The 12,306-nt window shown below is 56.9% G+C and overlaps 2 protein-coding genes across 3 annotated transcripts in view; one reads left to right on the top strand and one right to left on the bottom strand.

Annotated features, from left to right (window-relative positions):
• The window catches only part of PSAP (prosaposin), a 33,598-nt gene extending 26,480 nt beyond the window's left edge, over positions 1 to 7,118 (top strand). For both annotated transcript variants that reach the window (XM_010852236.1, XM_010852237.1), the window contains 7 exons: positions 1,748 to 1,879; positions 3,386 to 3,481; positions 3,808 to 3,994; positions 4,081 to 4,238; positions 4,558 to 4,638; positions 4,928 to 5,035; positions 6,012 to 7,118. In XM_010852236.1, the coding sequence (XP_010850538.1) occupies positions 1,748 to 1,879; positions 3,386 to 3,481; positions 3,808 to 3,994; positions 4,081 to 4,238; positions 4,558 to 4,638; positions 4,928 to 5,035; positions 6,012 to 6,047 (798 nt within the window). In that variant the 3' untranslated portion in view covers positions 6,048 to 7,118. The remainder of the gene's footprint in view (positions 1 to 1,747; positions 1,880 to 3,385; positions 3,482 to 3,807; positions 3,995 to 4,080; positions 4,239 to 4,557; positions 4,639 to 4,927; positions 5,036 to 6,011) is intronic.
• Positions 6,712 to 12,306, bottom strand: part of CDH23 (cadherin-related 23) — a 409,549-nt gene continuing 403,954 nt past the window's right edge. The window contains exons 61-70 of the mRNA XM_010852241.1: positions 12,084 to 12,291; positions 11,644 to 11,741; positions 11,114 to 11,234; positions 10,951 to 11,030; positions 10,779 to 10,819; positions 10,568 to 10,628; positions 9,960 to 10,089; positions 9,710 to 9,832; positions 9,231 to 9,335; positions 6,712 to 8,426 (exon numbers count right to left, since the gene is read on the bottom strand). Of these exons, the coding sequence (XP_010850543.1) occupies positions 8,100 to 8,426; positions 9,231 to 9,335; positions 9,710 to 9,832; positions 9,960 to 10,089; positions 10,568 to 10,628; positions 10,779 to 10,819; positions 10,951 to 11,030; positions 11,114 to 11,234; positions 11,644 to 11,741; positions 12,084 to 12,291 (1,294 nt within the window). The 3' untranslated portion in view covers positions 6,712 to 8,099. The remainder of the gene's footprint in view (positions 8,427 to 9,230; positions 9,336 to 9,709; positions 9,833 to 9,959; positions 10,090 to 10,567; positions 10,629 to 10,778; positions 10,820 to 10,950; positions 11,031 to 11,113; positions 11,235 to 11,643; positions 11,742 to 12,083; positions 12,292 to 12,306) is intronic.

The raw sequence follows: 12,306 nt of genomic DNA, 5'->3' as shown, positions 1-12,306 counted from the left end.
TTTGCTTGTAGTAGTGGTTTGCTGCTGCTTGTAGTTATTTTGCTCATCTTTTTTTTGTATCAGCTCTGACAGATACAAGGAATGATTGTGACAGGTGGGCTCCCTCTCTCTGTTAACGAATCGGCTGGCAGGGGGAGAGTCTACATCTCTCCTGTGTGATTCAGCACTGGAGGGGTCAGGGGTTTCGTTTCCCCTGCAGGGGGACCCGAAAATGAAGCCTGCAGAGCCTTATGCTCTGGTCAGATGGGGGAGTGGCCGGCCACGCGCAGGCCACCAGTGGGTGGGGAACCGTGGGTGGCCTCTGGCCACTGCTTTCTGCAGTGCAGGCCTGAGTCCAGGGGGACGCCTTGTTTCTGTCAGGCCTCGGGAGAGCATTGCATGTCACAGTCATGTTTCTCATCAGCCCGGAAATGCTTCTGCTGCATGAGTGAGTCATTTGCAAATAGCGAGCAGACTGTTCCCCTGTCTGTTGGATCCAGAGAATTGGAAACAATCTCTTGATTATAGCTTCTCCTCCTCCGGGTGATGGGGTCCTTTGGGTTCTGGAGCCACATGAGACAGCTCGAGAGCAAGGCCATTGGTGGCAAAACCTGGGGACTGAGCCCCCCGACTGGACTTACTGAACCAGTGCCCTTTCAGGGTTGTACTGAGCACTGCCCTCCTCTAGTTCTAGAATTCAAGATTTTCAAAGGTATTACGAAGTCTAATAGGAGAACACCTTGGTTGAAATATCTGAATTTTCACATAGGCGTCCTCGAGGAGTTAGTATAGCAAAACTGGTCAGAGACAAAGCATCCATACCTCCTGATCTTGGTCTTTTTTCTAAAAAGCTTGCTCTGTCTCCAACCCTTCTCTGATTTTTTTTCCCCATTCTTAAAGCCTGTCAGAGATAGGATACCATGAGCCATGGCAGTGGGCTCGCTCTCTCCCATTAATAGGGCTTGTTTCTACAATCCTTTTCTCGCTGCTTTATGGTTTGGTGGTGGGAGGCAGATGCCATCGGGCCAGAGCAAGCTGCTGAGCACGTTTGTTTACAAAGTATACCCAGCATGTATACTTCACTTGCTCTTGGCCACCTTCATAGTGAAATGGTTAAGGTGTTGTCCAGACTCTAGTTCTCTGTGGTTTGGTGTCTGGAGGGGAAGGGGATCAATCTGTGGATCTTCTGACTTGAACAGCTTCATCACTTGGGGAGACTGGGCTTTGGTGTGTGCTGTGTGTGTGCCATTATGAACACAGGCTGTGATTTTATAAAAAGTCAGTGTTTCCCCGTAATGCATCATTTTTAATGGTCCTGCCACCGAAAGATCCGGTATGGTTTTATTTGTAACACCTGGGGCTTAGTTAGGTCATGGGCATGCTTGGTTCTTCCTCCAGAAAGAACATATAGCTTACTTCCTCCTGAGAGCAAGCCAGCTTAACAGGAAAACAGGTTCTAGAACAGGCCAGGTGGCCTTGGAGAGGATTCGCTTGCCGGTGAAAGGTGCCAGGGGTCGTGCTTCTCTGGGTGCTCCCTGGCTGGAGCGACCTTGGTTGCTGATCTCCCTTCAAAGCTTTGCATGGCCTCCTCGGTACATGTGTATTTGCACAAGCCCCTTAGATTTAACATGAGTCTTTGCCTGACCAAGCTTTGACACTGGGTCTAGGATGTTCCTCCGGCACCGTGACCTTTGTGTGTAGAGCGTGGGATGGTGTGTGGGGGGAATGCGTGCCTGCTTCTTAACAGCTGCTTCTGTGCTCTTTTCAGCAACCCAAGGAGATCTGTGTGCTGGCCGGCTTCTGTGACGAGGTGAAGGAGATGCCCATGAAGACCCTGGTGCTTGCTGAGGTGGTCTCAGAGAATGTCATCCCCGCCCTGGAGCTGGTGGAGCCCATCAAGGTAGCCGGTGCCACTGGTTTATGATGGCCCGCCCTGCACAGCACACACGCCTGTGGCTCCCTGCTCGGTTTCTAAGGTTACTTGAGTTGGGGACCATTAGTTTACAGCATTCCCCTAAACTAAGCAGCACCCTCGTTGTCATATGTTTCTTTCCCGAGTTACGTTCCCTAGTGCTCATGGGATCAAGTCTGCGTTTTTAACACACCTTTCAAGGCCACTTTCCAGTGCCTGGCTCCAGCCAGATCTTCCTGATGTGCTTTCTGTGGCCGCTCCCGCATCCTTCGTCACACTGTAGCCAGGGTCCCAGCTCGATGTTCCCAGAACACTCCCAGGGTTTGTGCAGGAGCGCCTCTGGGTGCTGCTGCTTGTGTTGTGTTGTTTCCTGAGCACCCTCCACTTGGTAAAGATCTCCTTCCTTCGATAATTGACTTCTGTTCAGTGTTCTTGCCTGGAGAATCCCAGGGACGGGGGAGCCTGGTGGGCTGCCGTCTCTGGGGTCGCAGAGTCGGACACAACTGAAGCGACTTAGCAGCAGCAGCAGCACTTCTTATGGGTGAGGTAGTGTTCTAGAGATTGAGGCCTACAGTAGTTCGTCAGCAGTGAACAGAACCACCCTTGTGTTCAAGGAGCACCCAGGCGTGCGGTGTCTCACCACCTGGCACGCATGTGCACTTCTTGTTCTGGAACTTTCCATGTTAGTGTTGCTTGACCTTTAGTGGTCTTGTTTCTTCCTGCAAGCTTCTCAGCATATGCCCTGTGTGGACCACGCATGGGTTAGGTGTCTGACTGCCCTTCCCGCTCCTGCCCAGTCCATATGCTCAGAGGCTGTGGCCCATCTCGCTGACTGCATTAGTGGCCAAAGTGGAGAAGTATAGCTTGTACTCTTAGACGTGTGTGGTACTTAAAATTAAAAACAAAATTCAGTTCCTTGGTTACGCTGGCCACATTTCAGGTGCTCTGTAGACACACATGGCCAGTGGCTGCTGTACTGGATGGTACAACTAGAGAAGGTTGTCATGGAAAGTTCTGTTCAGCATTGTTTTATCAAAGATAGGCTCTAGAAAAGCAATCTCAGGTGCTGAGACTTGAAAGTCAGGAGACGATCTCAGATGGGTTTAGAACTGTCTTCTAAATAGTAAAATACTGGGTCCTCTGTTCTACTGCCTCCTTCATCTCCCCAGAATGAATGCTGAATGATGAGGTGACTGGAACCAAACAGATGTTGAATGGACAGCTCTCTAGGGTTGGGGGACAGTTACTGCTTCTCGTCCTCGTTTTGGGTGGGAGGTGGAGCATTAGGGAAAGGGCCAGGTTTCCCACTGTACAGGAATCGCAGGGCCCAGGGCTCAGACACGAGGAAGAAGCCCCGCCCTGTTTGGAAAGCAGCAGAAAGTGGCTTCTGGGCGACGCTAGCCCATCCTGGCCTCGACCCCCTTTTAGAGGAGCAGGACCAGGGGGCGAGGCGAGGCTCTTGATGGCAGTGTTCTTCTCCTGCCCTTTTAACAGAAGGACCCAGCCCCTGCAAAGGCTGACATTTACTGCGAGGTGTGCGAGTTTGTGGTGAAGGAGGTGGCCAAGCTGATTGACAACAACAGGACGGAGGTACGTGGATCTGGGGGCGTCTGCCGTGGCAGAGGGACAGCTCTCCTGGCCCTGGAGCCAGAACGGCCTCGTGGGAGGACCAGCAGAAGACCTGGGCTTGGCCCTGGCGGGTGAGGGACAGCAGCCTGGAGGTTGGAACACCCACTCCCCACCAGCAGGTCCCTCTGGGCTGGGGCTGGAGGAGGCACCTGCCCTGCTCTGAGCTCTAACCTTTGGGGGACAGCACCTTGCTTGTTGGCTGGTTTCCTGGTCCCATCAGCATTTTCAGAGTCTCTTCACCCCCATGCGGCCTCCCATCTTCTCACTGAGCCTCTCTCATGTCTCAGGAAGAAATACTTCACGCGCTGGACAAAGTGTGCTCGAAGCTGCCCACATCCTTAGCTGAGCAGTGCCAGGAGGTGGTGGACACCTACGGCAGCTCCATCCTGTCTATCCTTCTGGACGAGGCGAGCCCCGAGCTGGTGTGCAGCATGCTCCACCTCTGCTCCAGCCGGGGGCTGCCGGCAGCGACGGGTGAGCTCCGGGGTGGTTGGGGCTGGCTGGCCCCTCCTGGGTGAGGCGGGGCCTCGCCGCCTCTGAGCCTGGGCTCTCTCATGTAGTCCGTGTGATGCCGAGGAAGGACGGTGGCTTCTGCGAGGTGTGCAAGAAGCTGGTGGGCTATTTGGACCGGAACCTGGAGAAGAACAGCACCAAGGAGCAGATCCTGGCTGCCCTCGAGAAAGGCTGCAGCTTCCTGCCGGACCAGTACCGGAAGCAGGTACGCCGTGGGCTGCTTTCGGCCCAAATGCCAGCACCTGCTCGGGGAGTGTAGGCGCCGGGCACTCATCGACTGTGCCTCTGGGTGAAGTTTGCCATTTCTGCCTCTGGCGTGGAGTCCACTGGGATTTTCTTAGAGGTGCCCTGTTGGCCCCAGTGGAGCCACCGGGAGGAAAATGAGCAGGTGTGGGTCGGTAGTTCACCTGGGCAGGGCGGCTGGCAGGGCCAGGAGTTCTGGCAGAAGAGCCTGTCGAGCACCCGCCTTGTCTGCCCACGCTCTGCTTGCACTCACCCAGACCGCGCTGCTGTTTCTCTGACAGTGTGACCAGTTTGTGACGGAGTATGAGCCAGTGCTGATAGAAATCCTGGTGGAGGTGATGGACCCTTCCTTCGTGTGCTTGGTAAGCCGTGTGCTAGGCTGGTAGTTTCCTGGGCCGTGCCGCCTGGCAGGGGAGTGCTGTGTGGACCCTGGAAGGGTTCCTCTCAGATCTGGGGCTGGAGGCAGAGTCTGGGGACAGTGTGTGAGAGAACCAGGCTTCCAGGCCCCACCACTTTACCGAGCAACCTTGCCTTTTTGGGAAAGTGCTTATTAGAGCTCTGATTCTAGCTGCTTCTAGCAGCTGATAATCTCAGTTTTGAAAAGGGTTAGGTGAGCAGACCTAATACTTTCTGCTCCTCTTGACCATATAGAAGATTGGAGCCTGCCCAGCAGCCCACAAGCCGCTTTTGGGAGCTGAGAAGTGTGTCTGGGGCCCGAGCTACTGGTGCCAGAACATGGAGTCGGCAGCCCTGTGCAACGTGAGTGACTGCTCTGTGGGCCCGCCTGCCAGGCCCATGCCTGTGCTCTGGCGGAGTGTGTGACGCCGAGGAGAGGGAGGCTCAGTTCTCTTTGTCTTCGGGTTAGGATGGGGGCGTGTGGTCACCAGCAAAAGCAGGGCTCCCTGCGCTCTCGTCTCAGGGGTGCTGGGTGGCAGGGGATGTTCTCCAGTGTACTTTGCTCCTGCTTTCTTGCTTCTGCCTTCAGTTCCCTTGTGACAGGGTCAGGTTCGTAGGAAGTCAGTCACCCGAGGGATTGCACAAGGCCTGTTGGATTCTTGCACAAGGCCTCTTGTCCCTTGGCTCCCTCTTGCCCTGACTGGAGCCTGGCCTGGTTCTTCACCAGGGCCTGGCAGAGCTCTTCTCGAGCCACCCTGGGCGCTGGCTCCCAGCTGGGCGGCCACTCCTGGGTGACCTGTGCTGCTTTCCTGGGTGGAGACGTGTGTCTCAACTTCTGTTACCTGGTGTTTCTTTGCGCAACTTTCTCTTCTGCGCAAATCTCTCTGTGGGGATTCTTTCAGTGAGCCAGTGTTGAGGGTGTGAGGCCCCCCCATCTCAAGCCCTTTGCCCCAGTACCCTGCCCTGCAGCACAGTCCATGGTGGAGTGGGATCCCCCGCTTTCCTGGGTACTTGGGCCAGTTCTGAGCTGGTATGAGCAGCTGAGTGTTAGCTGAGGAGTTTTGCCTTGGGGCCCTCTCTACAATCAGAGGGAGGGGGCCTGGCCCTACCTGCAGCGGCGCTGTTCACCCACTGCTCTGGACTCTTGCCTTACGAGTCTTAGACCCCCACACATACTATGCCTGGGTTTAAGGGAGATAATGGCCTGGGTTTTCAGCATGTGTGCTCTCCGGCTGATCTGGGCCAGGGTGTCGGGTCCTCTTGGTGCAGGCTCATGTGCTAAGGGGCTAGCGGTGGAGTGTGTCACCTGCAGACTAAACTGTCCCTTCTCTCCTGTCAGGCCGTCGAGCACTGCAAGCGTCACGTGTGGAACTAGAGGCACTTTCCATCCTGGAGAAGCTGCAGCGTCTTTTCCTGCTCGTGTGTCTGGGGGAACGAACACAGATCTGTTGACTTTGTTATAGAAATAGGACCCCCTCTCCCTCAGTCCCTTTCTTCTCCCCCTCTTTGTGGCGTTGCTGTCAGTGGCATGCTGACGTCGTTGCTTTGGTGTCCCTTTCTCTGCTAGACAGATGCCGACATGCGTACACTGGAGGTCTTCTGAGTCTGTCCCGAGTCTGTCCCTGCGTGTGGTTATGTGGAGGAGAGGGGGGCTCTGGCTGGGACGTGAGCCGGAGCCTCCGGACGGAGGTGGCCCGTCCTCCTGGCTGGGCTTTGGGTGCTGGGGCCTCTGCCTGCTCTAACGAAGGAGTCGAGTCACCATCCCCTTTTGTGGCCTGCTGACTGCAAAACAAAGGCAGTTTTATATGACAGATGGGAGACTTAGAATAATGAGGCTTTTTAAACAATGCGGTTCTCACTGTAACAGAGCTGGGGGGGGCGGCTCGCTACCCCTGGGTCAACCTTCAGTTCGGCTTTCTTGTCTTTCCTGATGGATGTGGTTTTGGAGTTCTGTGGTTCTGGGTGGGAGGGGAAAAAACCAGTTCAGCTGAACGCGCCCTGCTAGCTCTCTGTGGAGGGCCTGTGGCTGCCTGTGTGTGTGTGTGTGTTTGTGTGTGTGTGTGTGTGTGTGTGTGTGTGTGTGTGGGCCCTCGTGGCGCCTCCTGCCTGCTTGTGCCCACCCTGGTGCCCAGCGCCAGCACCGCTTTGGGCAGGACGGCCCCTCCCCTCCGACCCCCTCTTGTAGATGTTCTTTTTGACCTGCCAGTAAATGTGGATGGCAAGCTCCTAAGCCTCTGGCTTCCAGGTAGAAAAGGTCTGCTGGGTGTGCCATCCCAGGGCCTCGGCTGCCGCCCTGCCTTCTTCTCTCCCGTTTGGCTGCTTCTGTTCCACTTCCGGTTGCCAGGAGAGAGCAAGACATGCGGTTGCTATTAAATGAACTTAATGATTTTTTGGTTTGTTTTGCACTAGAATTTCTGTGATTTAACAATAAAGTCTGTCAACCACAGCCTGAGTGTGTGTGATACCTCAGCCAGAAGAGTTTGGCTTCTGAAGGGCTCTTGAGGCTGTGAGCTGTAAGTGCCCAGCAGTCCTCAGGCCCCGTTTGGCCACAGGAATGAAGTCCCATCTCTCGTTCTCCGTGGCAGCCAGTGGTCAGGCAGTGCCCCCGAAGATGGGTCCAGCTCTGGCCCGTGCTCACCCCCACCGCCCCCCTGCCCCAGCCCAGCCCCACAGGTAAGTTGACCAGAGTGACATGCTGGTTCCTTATGAGTTGCTTTTCTTTTTAAAATTCAGACCATTCCAGAGACGTTCAGTGCGTACCAAGTGAACAAAACCAAGGGTAAAATATTGAGGGAATAACTTAGTTTAAAAGGGGGATACACACGAACATTCTACATTCAGAACCCAAGGGAACATCAGTCGTTTTCTCTCTCTCAGCCGGGAACGTCTGGGAAGCCAGTGAAATGGAGCGGGTGCTCTTTGCTGACATTGACTGTGTCCGTGTGGCGAGACAGGAAGGACTCACTGCCCCACCTGCATGTCCAGTCAGGGCTGTGGCAGAAATGTGCTGGGGCTTGAGCTGGAGTCCAAGAGTCAAGGCCAGGCCGGGCATGCCTGCCCTGGGCTCCCGTGCAGTGGGCTAGGGTTGGGGGGACAGGGCTGGCTTGGCCTCTTTCAGCTCAGCCTGGGCTGAGTTGGACCTCAGACTCCTGGAGTCTCGGTGACCCTCCTTACCTCGTCCCTAGATGCTTACCATTTGTTTGGTTTTCTTAGAAAAATAACATTTTATGAAGGTAGAGATCAGATGCTGAATGAGCGTCTGGCAGAAGTGGAATCTGGGCAGCTGAGGCAGGCCCTGTTGCTGGGCCAGCCCCAGGTTGTGTGCCCAGAGCTGCCCCCGGAGGGGCCCGCATCCCGGAGGTCCTGCCCCTGCTCTGGCGCCTGGAGGGGCTGGGCTGCTCATACCAGGTGGGCTCCCCCCATCGAGTCACAGCTCCGTGATCTCCAGGGGGCTCTCCATGATCACGTCGCGAAGCTTACGCAGGGGTGTGGATTTGGCAGACTCTGTGCGGGCGTTGCGCTCAAAGGCGCTGGCCTCGGCCGTTGTCAGCGTCTCCAGCGAGCGGCCCAGGCCCTTCTGGTCATCCTCGGGCAGGCTGTTGAGGTCAGTGGCCAGCAGCGTGCCTGTGCTCCCGTGCATCACATGGATCCCGTCTGGCCCTCTGAGCTCGGTAGGCGGCTTGTGGCAGAAACGCAGGCTGCCCTGGCCGGGGCTGTGCTCCCCTGGCTCCTCTTCCAGCTCGGTCTGGATCAGCTGCAAGAGGCCAGGACCCCCACATGCTCAGGGCCTGCCCCTGCGCAGGTCAATGGCCCCAGAGTCCCACCTGCTACGGGCTTGTTTTCTCCTTACTGCACACGAGGAACCCTGGGCTTGTGTCTCAGAAGCCTGCACAGCCTGTGACCGTGTTGCTCAAACTGGGTACAAAGAACCATTATTACGTCTGGTGCTACAGGTGTGTTTCTGCAGAGCATGGGGTTCCTATGAGAATCTGTGTAAGTTCCTGTATTCACTCTGAGATCTACGAAGATCCCGTGACTGCAACTGTGGAACCTGGACTTGCTACCGGGCTGGCCTCAAGCAGGATCAGCTCTCACTGTGGCAGGTGGGAAGTGTCCACAGTGGAAGCTGGAGGGGACTGATAAGGTCGAGCAGAGTCTCAAGAATGGTGCTTCTGTCCTGTGTGGAGCTTTTCAGTTTTCATCTATGGCAGTGGGGAATATTGGCCCAGCTGGAGATCTGAATTTTTTAGATAAAGTCTGACTGTTAAAAGTGATTGACGCAGCACTGCAGTCAGTTTCTAAAAATGACATGATCTCTCAAAGATACCTTCTTGGGGGTTTCTCAGTTCTGAGAAACACTGCCTCAGCACCCACCCATCCCTGAGAAAGCCCACTGCAGAGTCCAGAGAGCAGAGCCCAACTGACTCTCTGGACCTCCACCCACTGCAGTCCTGGGTCCCGGCTGCATCTCAGAGACTCGGAGGAGGATGAGAGAGGGAGAGGGAGAGAGCACCCCCAGGGCTGGGGCACAGCACACAGCTCCCGGCCCACCCGCTACCTCGGAGATGGAGGAGTGGCTGGAGGAGGCTTTTTGCACCATCCGCTGTGCAAAGAGCTTTTTGAGCCGCAGGTAATCCTCCAGGACCACCTTCAGCAGCGAGCCCTGGGGGAGGGAGAGGGTTAACCCCCACCAAGGCCCTCGCCTTCCTGCCCCACCCCCCACTCTCCCCTAACAGGTGAGGGTAATGGAAGGTGACTCTGGGCATCTGATCCTAGGGTAGAGGGTGGGAGCAGAGCCTGCTGACAGCGGCCAGCCAGACCCATGTCGCCGGAGTCCTGGCCTTGAGGCCACTCAGGCTGAAGCAGCTCATCAGCCCAGGGCCACTCTCTGTTCTGGCCCCCCAGAGGGCAGGTCTAGCTGAGGCCCTAGAGGTGGAGGAAGCTGTTTCCCAGGACCCTCCCCTGTCCCTGCATCCTCTGGAGTAAGTCCAAGCCCAGCCAGGGGTCTGGGTGCAGGAGCCTGCCAGGACAACTCACCTTGATGGGCCCCTCCCGGATGATCTGGCCCAGCTTGGCAATGTTATCATACTCCTGGATAGCAGCCCGCAGGTACCGGTCATCGTCAGGCTTGACCGCTGCTGGTTCACGCCCGAAAGTTCCCTGGGGAGAGGAGGTGTTGGCTGGAGCAGAGGTGGACGGCGCACACACACGTGTATACACAGGCACACACGTGTACACACGTGCATGTCCCGCATGGCTGTCCCCGCCCGCTCTGGCCCAGGCTCACATGGGTGCGGGTGGGGCTGTTCCACAGGTCAGCGACCTCACTCAGGTTCTCCGGCAGGTCATCCTCGTGCTCAGCCTGGGCGGCCAGCTCCAGGTTTCGGCAGAAAGGATCCAGCCACACAGGGTTGGCCCTGCAGATGGAGTGGGGTTGGGGGAAGGCTGAGAAAGGAAGGCTGGAGTGGACAGACACTTCTGATGCCTTTGAGGGAAACGGGCCCCCACTGTTTCTTTGGCCGTACCTGGCACAGGACTGGGGGTTGAGGGTGGTAAAAAACGCCCCTTGCCTGTGGCACCTGTGGGTGATCCTCCCCTCAAAGATCCCACAAGAACCAGGACAAATCCCCATCTGGATCAGCTTTGGTGCGGAGGCCGCCCCTTGCACCTGGTGCCCAAAACCGATGTCTCCCTGGAACTTGCAGCCCAATCAGGTTGGGGAGCCCAAGTCAGGGTGGAGAGAGGGTGTTTGGGCCAGCAGGGGGCACCCACACCCCAGGTTTCAGCCAGTCCATGATGCCCTCAGGGCCTGAGAGGCAGTAGGGACTTTACCCCAGCTTGGTCCAGGGTGTGTCTCCCACAGTGCACCCAGCAGGGTTCAGGGACCCCACTCACCCATCGAAGGAATACTTGTTGGTGTTGGGCATGTCCATGATGTCAATGAAGCCACGATTCCCTGTAGGAGAAGGGTTGGGGTGTGGGGTAGAGGGGTACACCCTGCTGGGGCTGGGGAGCTGGGCCTGAGCCAGCCCTGTGAGGCCCTGGTGGTCACTCTAGGGCCTCAGGGGCCCCTCCCATCTCCCCACCCATCACAGCCCTGTCTTACCTGCGGAGCCAGCCACGATGGCTTTGAGCTTCCTCTTGTGTCTAGAAAGAAGCAGAGGGGCTGGTGAAGGAGGCTGGGGCTGGACTGGCACCTTAGGGCCTAATGGCCCTGCCTGCCTCCGTGACTGTCCGCAGTCAGCCTGTCTCAGGGCAGGGCAGTAGGGGTCACTCACACGGTCCTGTAGTACCAGTTCATGAGGATGAAGAGCATGGCAGCCAGGAAGAGGAGAATGGCCAGGACAATGATCGCCATCTAGGGGAGCAGGGCCGGGCCTGAGTGGGTGGGAGCACCCAGGGCAGCACGGGGCCTGGGGGGGTGGGTGTCACCAGGGGTACCTGCAGGGCGGACATGTCATCGGGCGGGCGGACAGAGATGGCGGGCTGCACGTCCAGGACATTGTAGTTCCGGAACAGATTCCTCAGTTGCTCCTTGTTTTCGTCGATCATCTGGATCACCCTGGGCGAGGGGGCAGAGGCCTCAGCCATTCCTCAAGAGCTCGTCCCACTCAGGCCAGTCTGCCCCCAAATTCACCCCCCCACCAAGCCTTGTGAGGTTCAGGCCCCCTCAGCTCAGATAACCTTGTATCTTACAGCTTCACCATCCCTTCGCATAAGATCCTATTTGATCCTCACAATTGCTGTAATAGTCCCATTTCACGCATGGGAAGAGTAAGGCTCAGGGTAGATCTCTCTGTTCACACACCTTCTCTCTACCTGCCCTGCCCACCCCTGGGTGAGAGCCCCCCATTACAGCAGCCATGATGGTGTTACCCTGCTCCCCAACTCCAGGGTCGGGGAAGGCTGACAGACCCAACTCCAGGGCAGGGGGCAGACAGACAGACAGCTGAGCACAGATGCACACCCACCGGTCCACATCCAGGATGCGGTTGGTGTCGCGGTTCACCACGTGGATGAGCAGCTCCGTCTGTGCGAAGTTCACCCGGCCCTTCTTGTCCACGTGGAACTGGGTGAGAAGGGCATCATGGAAGGCGTGGCAGGACAAGGCGTGGGAGGGGCAGGCCCCTTCCAGCAGCCCCTCCTGCCCTGCCAAAACCCCAGCGCTACTGAATGCCCACCAAGGGTCAACTTCAAGGCTGACCACTGAACTGCACTGGGCCAGACAGTTATCAGCCCCATTTTATAGAGGAGGAAACTGACGCCCAGAGACCTGGAAGGACCATGCTCAGGCAGCTAAGAAGTGACTGATCCCTTTCATGCACCCCGATCTCTGCACTGCTCTGTCCCTGTCCTGGCCCCTCTTCTTGCTCCAGTGCCCCTAGACCCAAGGGCAGGTTCCTCAGGGTACCTGAACGTCATCGGTGTTGACGATAGCACCGGTGATGTTGGACAGCAGGCGGATGAACTCCTCCTCAAAGCCACGCACGCGGTCGGGGATCTCGTTAATGACAATCTTGACCCGCTGGTCGTCCCTCAGGATGTAGATGCCGATGACAGCTGTGTCATTGTGGCCAGCCAGGTCCCGGGCCATGATGTCCACCACAAAGTAACCAGGGCTGTAGGCCATGAAG

The sequence above is a fragment of the Bison bison genome, unplaced genomic scaffold (genome assembly GCF_000754665.1).
Source record: "Bison bison bison isolate TAMUID 2011002044 unplaced genomic scaffold, Bison_UMD1.0 scf7180017864309, whole genome shotgun sequence".
NCBI classification, from domain to species: domain Eukaryota; kingdom Metazoa; phylum Chordata; class Mammalia; order Artiodactyla; family Bovidae; genus Bison; species Bison bison.
The sequence above is the reverse complement of the archived record's forward strand: the minus strand, read 5'-3'. Positions and strand labels throughout refer to the sequence as shown.